Below are 22,442 nucleotides of genomic sequence, written 5' to 3'. Positions count from 1 at the left end.
AAGAGGAAAGAGAACGTGGTTGATGAAGAAAAGAAAATGTATCCCCAGAAAAATGCATAGATCTTGGTGAAACTGAGGGAGAGAAAATAAATGGAATTTGAAATATAAGTCATTATGCAGATGGCAATGATCTGGATGGTGAGAGAAGTATCCACAAGTAGAACGGGAAAGAGGGGGGGGTGAAGAAAAGAAAGAAGACCTCAAGAATTTTGGGGAAACTGAGAACGATAAAGAATCTACATACAGTGAGGAGAGGGAGCACGTTAAAAAGGGGTAGTTCACCCTATTTTCATACTTTAAAAATATTTGTCATACCATGTAAGTCATCTATGGGCCCGGAGTGAATGCAACCTACACTGAGTACATTGCAGCCCCTCCTTGTCCAAACTACTTCTAAGAGAAGGATTCAAAGAGCCTGAAACTAGTGTAAAACCCCCAAAAGACAACAGAGAATGTGGGATGCAAAAGGTCTCCTAAACTATTCAAGATTGTACAGAAAGTGTCAATAAGGAGTATCGAAACCGACCGAGGGAAACAGAAAAAGGACATTTACATTTGACATTTAAGTCATTTAGCAGACGCTCTTATCCAGAGCGACTTACAAATTACTCATTCATTCTGTCCTTTACATGGATCAGTCGTCCTGGTCCCTTTGCAGAAAAACAGCCCCACAGCATGATGTTTCCACCCCCATGCTTCACAGTAGGTATGGTGTTCTTTGGATGCAACTCAGCATTCTTTGTCCTCCAAACACGACGAGTTGAGTTTTTACCAACAAGTTATATTTTGGTTTCATCTGACCATATGACATTCTCCCAATGTTCTTCTGGATCATCCAAATGCTCTCTAACAAACTTCAGACGGGCCTGGACATGTACTGGATTAAGCAAGGGGACACGTCTGGCACTGCAGGATTTGAGTCCCTGGCGGCGTAGTGTGTTACTGATGGTAGGCTTTGATACTTTGGTCCCAGCTCTCTGCAGGTCATTCACTAGGTCCCTCCGTGTGGTTCTGGGATTTTTGCTCACCGTTTTTGTGATCATTTTGACCCCACGGGGTGAGATCTTGCGTGGAGCCTTAGATCGAGGGAGAGTGGTCTTGTATGTCTTCCATTTCCTAATAATTGCTCCCACACTTCAAACCAAGCTGCTTACCAATTGCAGAATCAGTCTTCCCAGCCTGGTGCAGGTCTACAATTTTGTTTCTGGTGTCCTTTGACAGCTCTTTGGTCTTGGCCATAGTGGAGTTTGGAGTGTGCCTGTTTGAGGTTGTGGACAGGTCTCTTTTATACTGATAACAAGTTCAAACAGGTGCCATTAATACAGGTAACTGGTGGACGGCAGAGGAGCCTCTTAAAGAAGAAGTTACAGGTCTGTGAGAGCCAGAAATCTTGCTTGTTTTGTAGGTGACCAAATACTTATTTTCCACCATAATTTGCAAATAAATAAATTAATAATCTTACAATGTGATTTTCTGGATTTTTAAAATCATTTTGTCTGTCATAGTTGAAGTGTACCTATGATGACAATTACAGGCCTCTCTCATCTTTTTAAGTGGGAGAACTTGCACAATTGGTGGCTGACTAAATACTTTTTTGCTCCACTGTATATGGGATCATCAGATCAGTATATTTTTCTCTTTCACACCGTGGCTTGGTGATTATCGAGGACAGGAGACGGTTGGAAAGATTTGCAAAATACTGTGAGGAACTATTATCATTCGCAAATGGATGTTTAAAAAAACAGACTTTGTTTACTTACTGTGTGAGGTGAAGAAAAAACAATTGAGGAGCTCAGCTTATTTAAAAAAACAAGTTAAAAAATTACCTTTATTTAACTAGGCAAGTCAGTTAAGAACAAATTCTAATTTTCTATGACTGCCTAGCAACAGTGGGTTAACTGTCTTGTTTTGGGGCAGAACGACAGATTTTTACCTTGTCAGCTCGGGGGTTTGATCTTGCAAACATCTGGTTACTAGTCCAACATTCTAACCACTAGGCTACCTGCCGCTCTGGCAGTGGTGGACGTGGTGAGTTAAGACAATCAGAAATGAGACATCCCCACTTTCCTGCACTTTCCTACATTTGCAAGGAGCACGCCAGGTACGTCTGTGTGTGTTCAGTCGCGCGTACTCCCTCAACATTATCAGGACCCGAGAAACCTGACACATGTTCACTGATCACTAGACATCAGATTCGACCTGCTTGCTTACAGCTGCACGAGGGTCGCACAGCATTCCTGTGTAGATTAAGACACCGCGGAGCCAGCGCGTAATATGGCTCGGAAATGTACCTCAATCCAGGGATGAGAAATGCGTTGTACCCCGAATTGTCCCATTATCCCAACTGTTACACCGAGAAGATTGAACGACTATTAGTTTTTCTGGGAAACTGTTCTTTTCATCCTCATGCTAGCTAGCAGTAGCCACAGCAGCCATTATGGAGTGGCAAGTCACGGTGAACAACAAAGGAGCTGATTGGCTGACATTCCAAAATGGCTGCGTTGGCTACTGCTAGCTAGCATGAAGACGAAAAGGGCAGTTTTCTGGGAAAACTAGTATTATTTCAATCTTCTAAATGGAGCAGTGTGGATAAAGGTTCAATTTGGAGTACATTGGCATAACCCCTCCCTGCACTGAGGTACGCTTTCCGACCCATGTCTAATGCCGGCTCCATGGTGTCTTAATCTAACCATAATCTAACCATGTTCGGACCCCAGTGCAGCTCAGTGTAAACAAGCATTAACGGTAGGGGAAGTATCTTCTGGCAAATTGCTCACATGGAGCACTACAAACAAAACCCGTAAATTAGGGTTATGAAATAAACCCCAAATTGTTACTCACAAGTGTCGCAAGTTGTGAATGCTACAAACAACGTTTCCATTCCGAGAAAGAGAACGGGATATTTATGTAAATAATACATGCATTAACAGAAATGTACGTAAAACAATTACGGGAAATAATGGTACATTTATTACTGGTGATATATGTCATGGGGAATTGAGGTAAATTAAACAATTAAAGGGCAAACCATTCACACAATTAAACAGTGAATGGGCAATAATTGGTGGGACACAGCTGAGCGCATTCTGGAGAGAGAAGCCCCATATCTTCTCCACATACCCCTCCCCTTCTTCTATCTATCTATTTCTCATCTCACCAGAGAAATCATCAGAGGGAGCAAAACAGCGCCCCTCTGTCTTACTATATGTAGCCAATGTATCTGATGCTGTCTGGCCAAAAGGAGTATGACATGCCATACCCATTTGTGACTTGTTTCAGGAAACCAGGGGTATGTCTCGGGTCACTACTTCACAGGAGAGCCATTTGAACAAACATTTTTTTAAAACAAAATGTGTTTTTTTGTCAGAAATCTTCTGGAAAATGTTTATTTTCATGTGCCTTAATAACAAACTTGTATGCCATCTGCAAATACAAATAAAATTGTGAAACTACGAGCCTAGTTGGTTTGGCCACAGAAAAAGTCAGCAACCTTCCCACTAGCCATGATTCACTGAAATAATGAGTGGGCTGGACATGCCGAGAGATGAGTTCAGATTGGTCTGCCATATAGTACACCATATATTCTTTTTGAGCTGGTCAGTATGTGTAGGTAATCCTGTCTAACACGTTAAAAAAATATATATATATATTGTGTAGAAGAAATTCATAAGTGTTGCTCTCCAATTTCTGGAGGACTGAGTTTTGAAATCAGTGAAATTAGAGTATGATAGCTAAGGAGATGGAGAAAACACATATTTCCTGATTATATCTTCAAACTATGGCCAACCATGGCATACGTGTCAGGGAGAAAAGTCCATCCATGATGTATATGCTGATCTAGGATCAGTTATGTAATTTAGGGGAAAATATTATATTGACAGGGAGGACGTGAACCTAGATGAGCACTCCTACTCTGAGATGCTTTGTGAGTATAAGCCCTACTGGTGACCAGTGATGATCATTGCAATTATCTTCTTTCCTTTATTTGAATTATTTCCTTGTTTTTTCTATACTATTTATACATTTCTTTGGGCATTTTATAAATAAATTGTATTTCTTAAAATGAAAGGGTTGTGTGTCATTTGCTTTTGTGAGACAAAGACTAAGTGTGTTTGATGAAAATATATAATACTAGTGCACACCGCAGAGTGGTCCATTGAACTGACTAGCATCAGCCACAGCAATGCTAATAGCTAGCCTAGGAAGTAGCACACTGCTACACACCGCAGAGGTCCATTGAACTGACTAGCATCAGCCACAGCAATGCTAATAGCTAGCCTAGGAAGTAGCACACTGCTACACATCACAGAAGTAGCAGGCCCTCTCAGATCAGCTCAGCAAGAGGAATCTGATTTAAACTGATTTAAAATGTCATCTGTCAGAACGGCACATACGTTCGCTGGCCAGCCACAATGTTTTATAAGTCTGAGTTTTAAAAAAAAGTGTGGTTGCAAGACACTCCCTCCTCATGGCCAGAACTAGTGTTTCTGCTTAACTCTGTTTACCATTTACCACTTAGCATGGGCTGAAACACCACATCAATGCAGCCTTTCTTTTAAGGGAGATATGATCTTTAGAACATATCTGAGTGCTGCCTTTAGACTGATAGGCTGAAGGAATGCTGGTTAGGAGAGGTAACTGGGCCAATACTAAAAAATACAGTCTCCTTGCTCACTGATCTGTAAGTGATTGTAAAAGTGAAGGTACGTTTCCACTGTATTGCATTCAGTAATCCAACCTGGTCCGATCAGTAATTACCTCAAGGAAGGAAAAAAAGAAGGATGTATTTTGAATGTATTGTAAAAGGCCATTTGTTTATGGTAGCGCAGCATCATGGCTGGATACGTTTCATTCATAAGCAGTGGATTGGTGGAGAGAAAAAGAGGGGAAAGGGAGGAAGTCACTTACATTTGGCTGTTAGCTTGTACCCTCCCAGGGGTGATGCGTGGCCATCCACAGCATCGAATCCTGAAGACACCAGAACCACGTCAGGAGAAAACTCATTGGCGATGGGCATCACCACCGTCCTGTGAAGGGAGAGAGACAAAAAGGGAGTGGGAAAGAGAGCGAGAATGAGCCCGTTAATGCCACCATCCCCTGTAGTGACTCACCGAAACATACATATTGAGAGACACCACCTCGAGCAAGGATCATCAACTAGATTCAGCCCCGGGCCAATTTGTTCTTGTGTGGATTGTCAGGAGGCCAGAACATAATTACAAGTCATTTGCAGACTGCAACAGACCGTTTCAAACCTTGCTTACATTTGTATATGATCACATACACTGAGCGTACAAAACATTAAGGACACCTGCTCTTTGCATAACATTGACCGACTCTGGTGAATCCAGAGCATTGGGCAAGTAACTGAAAGCTTGCTGGTTCGAATCTTAGAGCCAACAAGGTGAAAAAAAGTCTGTTGATGTGCCCTCGAGCAAGGCACTAATTGTTCCTCTAAGTTGATTGGATAAGAGAGTCTGCTACATGACTTAAATATAGCCAATGAGCCACTTACAGTGCAATGTACCTGCTCATTTAGCAGCCACCTTCATCCAAACAGTCAGTGAACAACACATAACAGTACATAACCCCCTATACAGGAATCAAAGCCACATATCTGGTTTTGAGAACCACAAGCTCCAACAAAACTGAGCCATAGAAACCCCCGAACGACACAGGGAGAGAAAGGAAGAACTCAGGTCACATGTCAGGGGAGAAGTAAAAGTGAATGGGAGGAATTGAATACATAATGATACTGTAGTTCTGAGGGGGCGATACGTCGTTGGTCTGTGTCGATGGCTCTGTGGGTGGGCGGAGTGAGACCTTAGAATCCACCCGCTCTCCCACAGCTGGTGGAAGGAAAATAGATAGATAGTGAATTCAGTGTTTTGGTCGTACTCATCAAGCTTTTCACTGAACCACATACGTGCATTGTGCATGTAATTGCGCTCATCATGCGTTATACACGGGTGACGCATAGAAAGTGATCAATCCTTTCCTCCGTATCACGACTGTTGTTAAACATGCTCTTTCCAGGTGTAGAAATACAATTTGGTTAAGTCGAATTTCTCTTTTGTGCTGTGGTTGTGTGGCTGCCACCGGGTTTATCTGGGATGGCTGTTCCTTTTACTGATAGGCTGTCAATATTGCGTAGGTGAAGTTGCAAAAGGAATGCGCCTGTGATGTGTCAGTGTTGTGAAGTTGTCGGCGACAGTGACAGCATTGTGTAGACGTTTGTAATCATACTGTTTATTCGCTGTGGGGACTTCTCTGATTGACAGCATGAATAGCTCTTCCAGTGTAGCTGTACACTGCCTGCTTTTTGGGGCCGTCCAGTATTTGGGTAGGCAGGGTTTTGGTGCGACAGAGAGGTGGCTCAAGGCCGTGTTGTAGTAACCCTCTACTTTGCTGACCTCAAGAACACGGCGCTTGTCTCCTGGCTGCGGGCGTGGCGGGTGAGCGGGTAGCATGCCCAAAGCTCCTGAGCCCGCTTTCCTTCCATTCCGCTATCGCCGCCACAATTATAGGCCTCCACTGAGCAAACCACGCCCCCCCCCCCCCCTCTCCCACACACACACAGCTGTCTGCAGTGGCAGCCTTCCCCCAAGAGAGAGAGGAGGTATTTTTAGGAGGCTCGGTACCTCAGACAGCTGAGATACACAGAGGAGAGTGTGCGTCACTGACTGTGTCAGCATGCCTCTGGCACTTGGGTGAAGAGAATGAGTAAGAGCTCCCGAGTGGCGCAGCGGTCTAAGGCACTGCATCTCAGTGCTAGAGGCGTCACTACAGACCCTGGTTCGATTCCAGGCTGTATCACAAATAGCTGTGATTGGGAGTCCCATAGTGCAGAGCACAATTGGCCCAGCGTCGTCTGGGTTAGGTTTTGGCCGTGGTAGGCCGTCATTGTAGATAATAATTTGTTCTTAGCTGACTTGCCTAGTTTAAATAAAGGTAAAATAAATAAAAAGTGACAGAGTGAGGAGGTGAAGGACATAATGAATGAGACCAAATGAGAGGATGAGTAGAGAATGGAAGCATACCTTGGTGGTAGAAATACATCTAAAGAGATGCAACGAGAAAGCAGTACTGTTATGGAAGTATTTGTTCAGCTGCTTTAAAGCGCACATACACACACACACCACACACACACACGTCAAGCCTCAATCAAAAACTGCACGCATCATCAACCCCCCCCCACAACCCCTCTCTAAAACAGACGACAACCTTGGGAAAGCCACAGCGATCCATTAGAAAGCCAGTGTGAGTGGAAACAAGTGTTTTTTTTATAGGCCTGCTATGGAGTGAATCAGTGGATATCTATGTGGTAGATGAAAAAGGCTTGGTTAATAAGGCTAGCGGATAACGAGTTTTAACTAGATTTACGACACCGTCTTAGCTACGGGACATCCTGGGTTTGTAGGGTGGGATCCAGAAACCTTCCTGCCTCCATCAGCTAGTTCCTGCCTGTAAAGTGTCGTCGCTGAGGTGTGCTTTCGATGTTGAGGGAAAATGTATACTGTTCTGCTCTGCCAAGGCACGCAGTCGCACCGAATGTGTTTGTTCAGATTAAAGGCGCAATATGTAGCTTTGTGTGCCTTTTAACCAAATTCACATAAAAATGTGAGGTACTGTATACATCCGTCCTTCTCATTGAAAGTCAGATAAGCGGTAGATCCGTTCTATGTGTACTATTTCTACATTTTGTTTTTGCGTCTTTTTACCTTCGGTTTAGATGGTACAATGATTTTCTATACTTTACATTGCTTGTTTTGTCGCAAACTGAAATTAGGGGAACATTTCAGAATTTTTGGCAACTAGGTAATGCAGAGCGATTTTTACACATTGTGCCTTTAAATAAAAATAAAGTTGAATAAAAAGTACTTACAACGTGTTTCTGTATTACCTGTTGCACATTTAGTTCCTCAAGGCATGGACCTTGGTTAGATTGTGTGCATGTGTGTCTGTGTATTGCTGTGAGACAGTGTGTGTGTGTGTGTGTGTGTGTGTGTGTGTGTGTGTGTGTGTGTGTGTGTGTGTGTGTGTGTGTGTGTGTGTGTGTGTGTGTGTGTGTCCCGACACTGTGGGGGAGCATGCTTGGGAGGACCTGCTAAGCCTCAGGGTTGAACACCTCTTTCTTCTGAGACAGTCAGGCCTAACATAAATCCCCCTGACCCACTGTAATATCCTCATCACACGCCAACACACACACTCAAGACTCTCTCTCTCTCACACAAACACACGTATAGGTACCACGTAGACACACCCGCCAGCGCATTGACTCGCTACCAGTACCCCCTGTATATAGCCTCGCTATTCTTATGTAAATTCCTTGTGTTACTTTTTGATTTAATAGATTTTTTAAAAATACTTTAGTTTATTTAGTAAATATTTTATTAACTCTATTTCTGGAACTGCATGGTTGGATATTGGCTTGTAAGTAAGCCTTTCACGGTAAGGTCTACACCTGTCGTATTCGCCGCATGTGACAAATACAATTTGATTTAATTTGTAATTCGTCCTCTCTGGCATTTCTGCGAAGATAACACCGCCACCTCTGTGACTACTCAATGCGCTCGACCTATAAAGCTCCCGAACCCACCGAAACCCCGAAGATCAGTTCCGCAGGAAGGGGTCGCCCAACACGTCAACTTTCCCATAGAGTTGGCTCTGGAGTCTGCTATTCCTTCTCCTCTGATCTTTACTGGGGCATTCCTGTAGCTATTGGATTTTTCACCGATATGAGAAGACGAGATGAGCCACGTCTCTCTCTCTTTCATCTGCACTGTTTTCTTTACCTTCTTTACCCAGTGAGGTTGTGGGCTTAGAGTTTGGGAGAGAATAGACTAGACGGAGGTGGGAGATTTGGTCAGAGTGCTGCCGTAGATGAACACTTTTTGGGGGATTGAGTCTTTGTGTAGGGGACTTTGTTCACAAATAGTTCACCCAAGTTCTCAAAATGGCATCCGTTCTCTCACTGCGCTGAGTGATAAGATATGCAGACTCACTAACACTCAAACACGAGCGCGCGCACACACACCTCTTTCAGAATGGAGGCAGCTTTTCCCTCAGTGGCAGGCATTGACAAGAAACAGGGAAACCTCCCTCTCTAGGAACTCTCTCCATCTTCCACTCCTCTTTTTCATCCCTTGTGTGTGTGTGTGTGTGTGTGTGTGTGTGTGTGTGTGTGTGTGTGTGTGTGTGTGTGTGTGTGTGTGTGTGTGTGTGTGTGTGTGTGTGTGTGTGTGTGTGTGTGTGTGTGTGTGTGTGTTTTCATGTGGACTGCGTAAACAGCAAATGAGGAGGAAGAGGATATAGCTTGACTGGATACACATGACTTCAGTTTACAATCGCTAATTAGCAATAACTCATGTACATATTCCCCCTGCGATGGACTGAGACCGATTGCGGGAGCTTAGAAGTAGAACCGTCGACTGCCAGGCACCCGAAAAGAGATCCATCCTCACCGTCCGGCCTAATCCACCCAGGAGGGGCACGCCAAGACCGGCTCGGGTAGTAAAATAGACCACCCCCCCAGGACACAATACCTCCCAAACCTACTAACCAACAAAGGGTTAACGCTAGCCATGCCTACATGTTAGGCTCAAAGGCTTTTCCGACCGTTCACAAAAAAGCATGGGAGAGCAGGCAAAGAGACAGGGTAGAAAACACATACACAGACAGACACACACACACACACACACACACACACACACACACACACACACACACACACACACACACACACACACACACACACACACACACACACACTTCAAAGCCTTGTCATCTGGCGTTGCGGAGAGCTGGTTTGAATTAAGCTCAATTCTCCTCTCCGTTTCCAAGTTCATGGTGAGAGAGGGAGCGAGAGGGAGAAAGAGACGGTGCTTCTGGTTTTCATTAGGGACCATTTTCTTATCTTTTTTTCTCTCTCTTTCTGGAGTCTGGCTTGATCCCCTGCAAATGCAACGTGGCACTGGCTGTGAAGAAATTAGAAGATGACGCCCGCAAGGCAGGCATCCTCTTACACACACAGAGAGAGAGAGAGAGAGAGAGAGAGAGAGAGAGAGAGAGAGAGAGAGAGAGAGAGAGAGAGAGAGAGAGAAAGGGGGAGAATATGCTGCTTACAAAACAAGAGATAAAATAAGGAGTGAGATGGGGAGGATGTGTGCGTGTGTGTATGGTTTGTGTGTTTATGTGTGTGTGTGTGTGTGTGTGTGTGTGTGTGTGTGTGTGTGTGTGTGTGTGTGTGTGTGTGTGTGTGTGTGTGTGTGTGTGTGTGTGTGTGTGTGTGTGTGTGTGTGTGTGTGTGTGTGTGTGTGAGAGAGAGAGAGTAAGTGTGTATGTGTTTGTGTGTTCCTGTGCTTGAGAGAGAGATAGAAAGACATAGAATGAGACAGAGGGAGAGCGGATATATGGACTGTTGGGCTATGCTGGCCTTATTCCTCTGGGTTCTGTTAATCAGAGAGGCCGAGGAGAGACTCTCACTTCCGCACTGTGGAATTGAAAAGCGCCAGGGGCCAGCTGAGTGACATAAGGGGAAGAGCCACGTACGCCTTCTCTTAGTTCAATTCAAGAATATTTATTGACATGGAATGTGTAAGAATTGACATTGCCAAAGAAAACATATCAAATCAATTACCCTCTCTCCCGATCTACTTGTGTAGATCTCATGGGTTTGGATAGGTGTAAGCAATATGGTGGAATTTCCACCTAGCCTGTCAGAGGTTGAGGCGAAGCTAGGGAGTAAAGTTAAGGTTGTATCAATCACTTACAGTATCTCATAAAGGTCATGAACTTTGCTCGCTGTCAGCCTGTCAGGTCATTGCTGGAGGACTATATAACCGAATCAACTTTTAGAATATCTGCCGTGGCTGAAAAACTACCTTTTCACATGACGTTTTCTGTTGTTGTGGGGAAGGGGAATTAACAAAGAGGCAACTCGAATGAACTCTAAAGGCTTTTATTAGACTACATTTACAAGCAGTGAGAGAGAAAAAATATCATGCTGCGAGAGGTATCAGATCCTGACAAATAGGTTCCGGAATGAAACGGTCCAAAGCTGAGAGGTGCCGGATCCTGTTCCAGCAGGATGAAATGAAGCACTGGTTATACTGCTGTAGAGAAAAACAGCCAATGGATGCCAAGATACATGAGGCGTGACAACAGCGTGAGGAGCGACAACATACGCTTTTCTGGCCCGAACTACTACAGTGTCACAGAGTATCAACAAACAAGCTGTCTCACCCTTTCCAAACAGTTGGTCTTGCAGTTCTATCACTTGCAGCATCAACATAATGGGGCAGGATGGTTCCTAACAATTCATTGTCAGAATCTTAAGAAGTTTCCAAATGTAGCTTCCAAAAGATCCACTTTACACTGAGCCAACACGGGTAGGACGGAAGACATTTTGGCACCAGTTCGCTGTAGTTTCCCAATTCCTTTACCAGAAAGACTGGTGTTGGGTGACACTGGCTTCTATACATTTAAGGGGGAGCTACTCTTCTTGCTTGGTTGAGAAACAACAACAAAGGATAGATTTGAGCAACGCATAACATTTTGCTTTAAATGGCTCTTACAACAACAAAAGAGACACTACCTGAAGATGGGCTACAGGTGATGCAGATGGTAGGGACACAGGGGTTTTTCACGTATTGTATATATACTGTATAATAATATGTCGTAGGTACAGTTGCACCCTGATCTGTATCATGTTCCACATCTCAAATGCTGTGTAAATCCATATGGCATATATGATACTTGTGGCTTGTACAGCACGTGCTCCATCTGCCTTGGATGTGAGAGGGCCAGGTTTGGGGTTAGGTGAGGAGCAGGGTTACAGTTGAAGTCGGAGGTTTAGGTACACTTAGGTCGGAGTCATTAAAACTCGTTTTTAAACCGCTCCACAAATCTCTTGTTGACAAACTATATTTTTGGCAAGTTGGTTAGGACATCTGCTTTGTGCATGACACAAGTAATTTTTTCAACAATTGTTTGCAGGCAGATTATTTCAGTTATAATTCACTGTTTCACAATTCCAGTGGGTCAGAAGTTTACATACACTAAGTTGACAGTTCCTTTAAACAGCTTGGAAAATTCCAGAAAATGATGTCATGGCTTTAGAATCTTCTGATAGGCTAATTGACATAATTTGGGCCATTTGAGTTTCAGTGTACCTGTGGATGTATTTCAAGGTCTTCCTTCAAACTCAGTGCCTCTTTGCTTGACATCATGGGAAAATCGAAAGAAATCAGCTAAGACCTCAGAAAAAAACTTGTAGACCTCCACAAGTCTGGTTCATCCTTGGGAGCAATTTCCAAATGCCTGAAGGTACCACCTTCATCTGTACAAACAATAGTACGCAAGTATAAACACCATAGGACCACGTAGTCGTCTTACCGCTCAGGAAGGAGACGCATTCTGTCTCCTAGAGATGAACGCACTTTGGTGCGAAAAGTGCAATTCAATCCCAGAACAACAGCAAAGGACCTTGTGAAGATGCTGGAGGAAACAGGTACAAAAGCATCTATATCCACAGTAAAACGAGTCCTATATCGACATAACCTATAAGGCCACTCAGCAAGGAAGAAGCCACTGCTCCAAAACTGCCATAAAAAAGCCAGACTAAAGTATGCAACTGCACATGGGGACAAAGATCGTAGTTTTGAAGAAATGTCCTCTGGTCTGATGAAACAAAAATAGAACTGTTTGGCCATAATGACCATCGTTATGTTTGGAGGAAAAAGGGGGAGGCTTGCAAGCGGAAGAACACCATCCCAACCGTGAAGCACAGGGGTGGAAGCATCATGTTGTGGGGGTGCTTTGCTGCAAGGGGGATTGGTGCACTTCACAAAATCGATGGCATCATGAGGGAATAAAATGATGTGCATATATTGAAGCAACATCTAAAGACATCAGTCAGGAATTTAAAGCATGGCCGCAAATGGGTCTTCCAAATGGACAATTACCCAAAGCATACAAGTTGGCTTAAGGACAACGAAGTCAAGGTATCGGAGTGGCCATCACAAAGCCCGGACCTTAATCCTATAGAAAATTTGTGGGAAGAACTGAAAAAGCGTTTGCGAGCAAGCAGCCCTACAAATCTGACTCAGTTACATCAGCTCTGTCAGGAGGAATGGGCCAAAATTCACGCAACTTATTGTGGGAAGCATGTGGAAGGCTCCCCGAAACATTTCACCCAAGTTCAACAATTTAAAGGCAATGCTACCAAATACTAATTGAGCGTATGTAAACTTCTGACCCACTGGGAATGTGATGAAAGAAATAAAAGCTGAAATAAATAATTCTCTCTACTTCTATTCTGACATTTCACATTCTTAAAATAAAGTGGTGATCCTAACTGACCTAAGACAGGAAATTTTTACTAGGATTAAATGTCAGGAATTGTGAAAAACGGAGTTTAAATGTATTTGGCTAAGGTGTATGTAAACTTCCGACTTCAACTGTATGTGGAGATTGAGATCTGGGGTACATTAGGGGGGCACGGTATCCTGGTTATCATAGCATAGTGTGCAGCCAGCCATTGAGTGAGTGAGTGAGTGAGTGAGAGTGAGAGAGTGAGAGAGGCTTGATGTGTGTCTACTGGTACCGGCAGCTCAGACAGCTCATCTTCAAAGTGGGGCGTCGCGAATTGCCCTCTGCCCGGGCATTCCCACCATATGTCTGAGTTTGTGAGTGTATGCGTGCATTCATTGGTGGGTGGGTGAGTGTGTGTATGCACACATTGGTGCCTGTGAGCATGCGTGCATGAGTTTCGAGTGGTGTTTGTGTTTTCTCGTGTGTTTGTGTTGTGTGTCTATATGTGCTTGCTCGCATTATGTGTGTGTACAGTGCGAGTGTGTAGGTGGGTTATAAATAGCCCCAGACAGCGGACCTAATGGAGTTCAGCCATGGCATCAGCCTGCTTGGCAGATAAGAGAGGCCGCCACAAAGCCTTGCCTCGGCCGTGCACTACAACACATCATACTTCATGTTTCATGGCCTCTCAGCCATATAGAACCCACTTACTGTTATTTTTGGACTGGAGCTTTTCACACAGTCATGGTGAACCATGTTCTTTTCCCCCCAGATGAAATTCTCTCAGTACTTCTGCTCTGGATGAGATGTAACGTTGATGTAGTGTATCATGTGAATAGATATTACTCTAAAATAGACAATGTGTGGACAATATGTACCCTTTTGGGACTATTTATTTGGTTCCATTGTACAGGGCAAATTAATCAAGTGCACCTGAATCGTATGGAACTATTTGACATATGTATTTGACCGAGGTTTGACTCCAAATGACGTTAACGTGGTTGTATTTGTGAACATCAGGGATATTTGACATAATTTGCCCAATCCGTTTTCGTAGTCCTTTAGTTTTTTTCTCTCTAAAAAGAATCTAGTGTTGTCCCGAGTCTGCGATCAACCATTTCTATGTACTACGTTCCAATCCTAACGGCTAACAATAGCTTACTGTATCAGTCACTTCGGCTTAAGTTGAAAGCTGTGGACATAGACAACGCAGGGTATCATTTACATTAAAGGCAAGAAGGCAGTGAGTGATATCAGAGTGAATTATCCCTTTAATGTGTGTCTGTAGACTTGCGGCCTGACAGTAGGGTGTACAGTGGGGTCCAAAATGATTGACACCCTTGATAAAGATGAGCAATAATGACAGTATAAAATAAATCATTCAAATACTGTGCTATATTGCATGCTCCAAAAAAGTGGGAAATTATATTATTTTATAATAATATAAATGCTCAGAGAAAGACATTTTGCTTAACAAGTATATATATATTTGTTTTCTCCAAAAAGGTATGAGTCAAAATTATGATAATAATTAAAGTAGTCAAAAGTTTAGTATTTGGTCCCATATTCCTAGTAAATTTGATTATAAATAAAAATAGAATATGTTTCTAAACACTTCTACATTAATGCAGATGCTACCATGATTATGGATAATCCTGAATAAATCATGAATAATAATGAGTGAGAAAGTCACAGAGGGTCAAAGATCATACCCCCAAGACATGCTAACCTCTCACCATTACCAATAACAGGGGTGGCTAGCATGTCTTGGGGGTATGATCTTTGACCTTCACTGACTTTCTCACTCATAAATATCTCATACTCTCAATATATTTCAGTATTTGAATGATTTATTTTATACACTCATTATTTCACCTCTTTATCAAAAGTGTCAATTCTTTGGAATCCCACTGTATATGGTTCCAGAGGTGGGAACCGTCAGGACAGATAGACCACTGGGACATTCAGCCTGATGAAATACAACCCTCTCCTCAATCGAGTGCTCCCTAAGCACTCCACACTCCAACAGCCAACCCCCACCGCTGCAAATTCCCCACTAAACAGGCCCCTCATTTTCTTGCTTTTTCACTCTTCGGTTTTCATGCGCTGGTGTTCCCAGCTTAAGAAAACATCACCATACTCTGTGGTAGCTAGTCTGTGTTTGTGTGTTACCTGAAGGCAGCCAGGTACTCTGCGTCTCCCATGGGTGGTTCTAGCCCCCCAGTGAAAGCCATGTTCACATTGAAGCCCATGCCTGCCCCAGTGCCCACCTACAACACAAACAACACAACATAGGTTAGTCACGCACACAACAGGCACACAACAGGCACACAACAGGCACACAACAGGCACTCAACAGGCACACAACAGGCACTCAACAGGCACACAACAGGCACTCAACAGGCACTCAACAGGCACACAACAGGAACACAACAGGCACACAACAGGCACTCAACAGGCACACAACAGGCACACAACAGGCACTCAACAGGCACACAACAGGCACACAACAGGCACTCAACAGGCACACAACAGGCACACAACAGGCACTCAACAGGCACTCAACAGGCACACAACAGGCACTCAACAGGCACACAACAGGCACTCAACAGGCACACAACAGGCACTCAACAGGCACTCAACAGGCACACAACAGGCACACAACAGGCACTCAACAGGCACTCAACAGGCACACAACAGGCACACAACAGGCACACAACAGGCACTCAACAGGCACACAACAGGCACACAACAGGCACACAACAGGCACTCAACAGGCACTCAACAGGCACTCAACAGGCACTCAACAGAAACACAACAGGCACACAACAGGCACTCAACAGGCACACAACAGGCACACAACAGGCACTCAACAGGCACTCAACAGGCACTCAACAGGCACACAACAGGCACTCAACAGGCACTCAACAGGCACTCAACAGGCACACAACAGGCACACAACAGGCACTCAACAGGCACTCAACAGGCACACAACAGGCACACAACAGGCACACAACAGGCACTCAACAGGCACTCAACAGGCAAAATTACACACACCATACACCGTAACATCTGAACATTGATTGACCATTCCACTGTAGAGGGACCATATCGAACCTTTCTAGTAATATATGTAGTATCTCTAGGAAAAGACTGCCGAGATTCCTGCTATTTACCTGTCAAAGCTCAGATTACAGCTGCCAGGCAAGAGCACACACTATTATATGCACGCAACACACACTTTTACATTAAGTCTGAGCAGTTTACAAACAACCTCAATAATCTGAACTAAGTGGCGGTTGGCCTCATCCTTAAAAAAAACATGTATCAGGAAATGCTAGGATAGGACTACTGTCAATATTGTAGTAATTATTAGGGGAGAGCCAACAACCTTTGAGTTTTCTTTATGTTGGCAATTTGACTGTGAATAACAGGAACATTTCCAAAAATCTATTTTCTGGTCATTATTGGTTATTGAGCCAGGGATGGCAGAAATTATAGTGCCCGGTGTTTGACTGAATGGTGAAACACGGCCACCATTTCATTTGATGATCAGTGTTCAACTTAGTGAGTGGTTACCAATTGGCAAAATTGCTATAACTTTCAAAAAATTCCAAGGTTCCCCCTCCTGATTCCGGGAAGATCCTGGAATCAGGAGGGAATAAGTCAGAAATCCTCCAACCAGAAATTCAGGAAAACCTGGGGATTTGGGGAAAGTGACAAGAACCATACGCTTCAGTACATCGTTTTTCATTATCAAGAGTAAAGCATTGGTGTTGAAAAAAAATTCTGCCCCATGGCAAAATGTGTAGAATTACAGGGAATCAGCTTTAAAACTGCAACTGTTCTCTCAGTCCCATGACAAACTGTGTAGAATTGCAGGAAACTAGCTTTTGAACTGTAAAACGGTATCTCAACGCCATTGCAAAATGTGTTGAATAGCAGGACATTTTGCTTTGAAACTGCAATTTGTCTCTCAGCCCCATGACAAAACATTTAGAATTGCAGAAAAATAGCGCCACCCCCCCAAAAAAACACTAACGTTGCCAATGCTGCTGAAAAAAATCATGGGGGAAACAACGCACACACATACACTCACCTCATCAGGCGCTCCACTGCCGGGGAAGAAGTTGCCATCGTCGTAGCGATGGAGTGACAGATAGAGAATGTTGGGGTCGCTGTAGAATGCTTGTTGCGTGCCATTTCCATGGTGAACATCCTGACAGACATTGAGAGTGGCGGGCTATGGTTACTTCCTGACTAACAACCGATTTAGGAACAGGTCTCCACATCCAAATCCTATCCAAAAGCATTGTGCGCTAAACAACATCAACCTTGAGTCAGTCGTCAGATGAGCATAGAAGACTAATAGCAAGTGGAAACCAGAAAAAAATGCTCTCCATTGTCATGCTTAGCCACTATCTAACATCCTACAACCTTTGTGACTAGTTCAGAGGGTTGTTTTAAGAGTCTGTTTTACAAATCCCATTGCTGGGTGACAATATCTATTACTTTCCATTTAATTTCAGTAGACCTATCTACATAGTCAAACATAAAAAAGTGACTTAAGCTTCTATATCGAGGCATGATCTCACACATGACAACTTTTAAAGAAGGTTATTTTGAAACTGTGTGCCTATTTCTTGACGGGGCTGCTTCAGAAGTTTCTATAGAGATATTTTCTAATTCGAAAGGCCTTTAAGATGTAAAAAAAAGCTCCTCTTTCAGTATCTGACCAACAGTTGAAGTCGGAAGTTTACATACACCCTGTCTTAGGTCAGTTAGGGTCACCACTTTATTTTAAGAATGTGAAATGTCAGAATAATAGTAGAGAGGATTATTTATTTCTGCTTTTATTTATTTCATCACATTCCCAGTGGGTCAGAAGTTTACATGCACTCAATTAGTATTTAGTAGCATTGCCTTTAAATTGTTTAACTTGGGTCAAACGTTTTGGGTAGCCTTCCACACGCTTCCCACAATAAGTTGGGTGAATTTTGGCCCATTCCTCCTGACAGAGCTGGTGTAACTGAGTCAGGTTTGTAGGCCTCTTTGCTCGCACACACTTTTTCAGTTCTGCCCAAAAATGTTCAATAGGATTGAGGTCAGGGCTTTGTGATGGCCACTCCAAAACATTAACTTTGTTGTCCTTAAGCCATTTTGCCACAACTTTGGATGTATGCTTGGGGTCATTGTCCATTTGGAAGACCCATTTGCGACCAAGTTTTAACTTCCTGACTGATGTCTTGAGATGTTTCTTCAATATATCCACATTTTCCATCCTCATGAAGCCATCTATTTTGTGAAGTGCACCAGTCCCTCCTGCAGCAAAGCACCCCCACAACATGATGCTGCCACCCACGTGCTTCATGGTTGGGATGGTGTTCTTCGGCTTGCAAGCCTCCCCCTTTTCCTCCAAACATAACGATGGTCATTATGGCCAAACATTTTTGTTTCATCAGACCAGAGGACATTTCCCCAAAAAGTACGATCTGTGTCCACATGTGCAGTTGCAAACCTTAGTCTGGCTTATTTATGGTGGTTTTGGAGCAGTGGCTTCTTCCTTGCTGAGCGGCCTTTCAGGTTATGTCGACAAAGGACTTGTTTTACTCTGGTTATAGATACTTTTGTACCAGTTTCCTCCAGCATCTTCACAAGGTCCTTTGCTGTTGTTTGGTAATGATTTGCACTTTTCACACCAAAGTACGTTCATCTCTAGGAGACAGAACACGTCTCCTTCCTGAGCGGTATGATGTCTACGTGGTCCCATGGTGTTTATACTTGTGTACTATTGTTTGTATAGATGTACGTGGTACCTTCAGGCATTTGGAAATTGCTCCCAAGGATGAACCAGACTTGTGGAGGTCTACAATTTTGTCTGATTTCTTTTGATTTTCCCATGTCAAGCAAAGAGGCACTGAGTTTGAAGGAAGGCCTTGAAATACATCCACAGGTACACCTCCAATTCACTCAAATTATGAATTGTGCCTTTAAACACAATTCAGAAAGCCATGACATCATTTTCTGGAATTTTCCAAGCTGTTTAAAGGCACAGTCAACTTAGTGTATGTAAACTTCTGACCCACTGGAATTGTGATACAGTGAATTATAAGTGAAATAATCTGTCTATAAACAATTGTTGGAAAAATGACTTGTGTCATGCACAAAGTAGATGTCCTAACCATCTTGCCAAAACTCTAGTTTGTTAACAAGAAATTTGCGGAGTGGTTGAAAAATGAGTTTTAATGAATCCAACCTAAGTGTATGTAAACTTCCGACATTAACTGTACATACCCTATCTTGACAGTCTTTGTAAGCAGCGCTTTTTGACACAAATGTGTGTCATACTGATAAATGACATGACACAGAGTATACAGCGCTCTTTGGTACCAAGATTATTATGACATCAGTTTCACAGATTCTAACGCCAGACATATGTCTCATATCATGTTATACAGACAGGTACTGTATGTTGCCACTGAATAACTTGGTCTGTAAAAGCATTATATTAAACTCGCAGAACTAGGGCTGACCCCATTTAGTCGACTGGTTGATTGGTTGGTTGTTAGGCTGTTGGTGGACCAATCATTTTTTTTACTTGAGCGGTAGCAAATATGCACTGCTCAAAAAAATAAAGGGAACACTTAAACAACACAATGTAACTCCAAGTCAATCACACTTCTGTGAAATCAAACTGTCCACTTAGGAAGCAAAACTGATTGACAATAAATTTCACACGCTGTTGTGCAAATGGAATAGACAACAGGTGGAAATTATAGGCATTTAGCAAGACACCCCCAATAAAGGAGTGGTTCTGCAGGTGGGGACCACAGACCACATCTCAGTTCCTATGCTTCCTGGCTGATGTTTTGGTCACTTTTGAATGCTGGCGGTGCTTTCACTCTAGTGGTAGCATGAGACGGAGTCCACAACCCACACAAGTGGCTCAGGTAGTGCAGCTCATCAAGGATGACACATCAATGCGAGATGTGGCAAGAATCTTTGCTGTGTCTGTCAGCGTAGTGTCCAGAGCATGGAGGCGCTACCAGGAGACGGGCCAGTACATCAGGAGACGTGGAGGAGGCCGTAGGAGGGCAACAACCCAGCAGCAGGACCGCTACCCCCGCCTTTGTGCAAGGAGGAGCAGGAGGAGCACTGCCAGAGCCCTGTAAAATGACCTCCAGCAGGCCACAAATGTGCATGTGTCTGCTCAAACAGTCAGAAACAGACTCCACGAGGGTGGTATGAGGGCCATAGAACACCAAGATTGGCAAATTCGCCACTGGTGCCCTGTGCTCTTCACAGATGAAAGCAGGTTCACACTGAGCACGTGACAGACGTGACAGTCTGGAGACGCCGTGGAGAACGTTCTGCTGCCTGGAACATCCTCCAGCATGACCGGTTTGGCGGTGGGTCAGTCATGGTGTGGGTCGGGACGGCATTTCTTTGGGGGACCGCACAGCCCTCCATGTGCTCGCCAGAGGTAGTCTGCCTGCCATTAGGTACCGAAATGAGATCCTCAGACCCCTTGTGAGACCATATGCTGGTGTGGTTGGCCCTGGGTTCCTCCTAATGCAAGACAATGCTAGTCCTCATGTGGCTGGAGTGTGTCAGCAGTTCCTGCAAGAGGAAGGCAATGATGCTATGGACTGGCTCACCCCTTCCCCAGACCTGAATCCAATTGAGCACATCTGGGACATCATGTCTCGCTCCATCCACCAACGCCACGTTGCACCACAGACTGTTCAGGTCTGGGAGGAGATCCCCCAGGAGACCATCCGCCACCTCATCTGGAGCATGCCCAGGCATTGCCCAGAAACACACTACTGAGCCTCATTTTGACTTGTTTTAAGGACATTACATCAAAGTTGGATCAGCCTGTAGTGTGGTTTTGCACTTTAATTTTGAGTGTGACTCCAAATCCAGACCTCCATGGGTTGATAAATTTGATTTCCATTGATCATTTTTTGTGTGATTTTGTTGTCAGCACATTCAACTATGTAAAGAAAAAAGTATTTCATAAGAATATTTCATTCATTCAGATCTAGGATGTGTTATTTTAGTGTTCCCTTTATTTTTTTGAGCAGTGTATATACACTATACTGTATATAAGTATGTGGACACCCATTCCATTCAAATGAGTGTATTCGGCTATTTCAGTCACACCCGTTGCTGACAGGTGCATAAAATCAAGCACAGTCATGCAATCTCCATAGACCAACATTGGCAGTAGAATAGCCTTTACTGAAGAGCTCAGTGACTTTCAACGTGGCACCGTCATAGGATGCCACCTTTCCAACAAGTCAGTTGGTCAAATTTCTGCCCTGCTAGAGCTGCCCCAGTCAACTGTAAGTGTTGTTATCCTGACGTGGAAATGGCTCAGCCGCGAAGTGGTAGGCCACACAACCCCAGAGAACGGGACCGCTGAGTGCTGAAGTGTGTAAAGAAAATCATCAATCCCTGGTTGCAACACTCGCTACCGAGTTCCAAACCTGGGGCGGCAGCGTAGCCTAGTGGTTAGAGCGTTGGACTAGTAACCGGAAGGTTGCGAGTTCAAACCCCCGAGCTGACAAGGTACATCTGTCGTTCTGCCCCTGAACAGGCAGTTGACCCACTGTTCCCAGGCCGTCATTGAAAATAAGAATATGTTCTTAACTGATTTGCCTGGTTAAATAAAGGTAAAATTAAATAAAGAAAACTGCCTTTGGAAGCAACGTCAGCACAAGAACTGTTCGTCGGGAGCTTCACGAAATGGGTTTCCAAGGCCGAGCAGCCGCACACAAGTCTAAGATCACCATGCGCAATGCCAAGCGTTGGCTGGAGTGGTGTAAAGCTCGCTACCATTGAACTCTGGAGCAGTGGAAACATGTTTACTGGAGTGAATAATCATGCTTCACTATCTGGCAGTCAGACGAACTAATCTGTGTTTGGTAGGTGTCAGGAGAATGCTACACGCCCCAATGCAGTGTGCCATCTGTAAAGTTTGGTGGAGGAGGAATAATGGTCTGGGGCTGTTTATCAGGGTTTGGGCTAGGTCCCTTAGTTCCAGTGAAGGGAAATCTAAACGCTTCAGCATACACTGACATTCTAGACATTTATGTGCTTCCATCAAACACCTTTGGGATGAA

The 22,442-nt window shown here is 43.9% G+C and overlaps 1 protein-coding gene across 4 annotated transcripts in view; it reads right to left on the bottom strand.

Moving 5' to 3' along the window:
- hdac4 (histone deacetylase 4) overlaps positions 1-22,442 on the bottom strand; it is a 261,320-nt gene that overhangs the window by 37,550 nt on the left and 201,328 nt on the right. For all 4 annotated transcript variants that reach the window (XM_046359569.1, XM_046359551.1, XM_046359560.1 and 1 more), the window contains 3 exons: positions 17,414-17,533; positions 15,487-15,584; positions 4,909-5,027 (listed from right to left, as the gene is read on the bottom strand). In XM_046359569.1, coding sequence (XP_046215525.1) covers positions 4,909-5,027; positions 15,487-15,584; positions 17,414-17,533 — 337 coding nt within the window. The remainder of the gene's footprint in view (positions 1-4,908; positions 5,028-15,486; positions 15,585-17,413; positions 17,534-22,442) is intronic.

The sequence above is a fragment of the Oncorhynchus gorbuscha genome, linkage group LG01 (genome assembly GCF_021184085.1).
Source record: "Oncorhynchus gorbuscha isolate QuinsamMale2020 ecotype Even-year linkage group LG01, OgorEven_v1.0, whole genome shotgun sequence".
NCBI lineage: Eukaryota > Metazoa > Chordata > Actinopteri > Salmoniformes > Salmonidae > Oncorhynchus > Oncorhynchus gorbuscha.
Note: the sequence above shows the minus strand (reverse complement) of the source record. Positions and strands in the feature narration are given on the sequence as shown.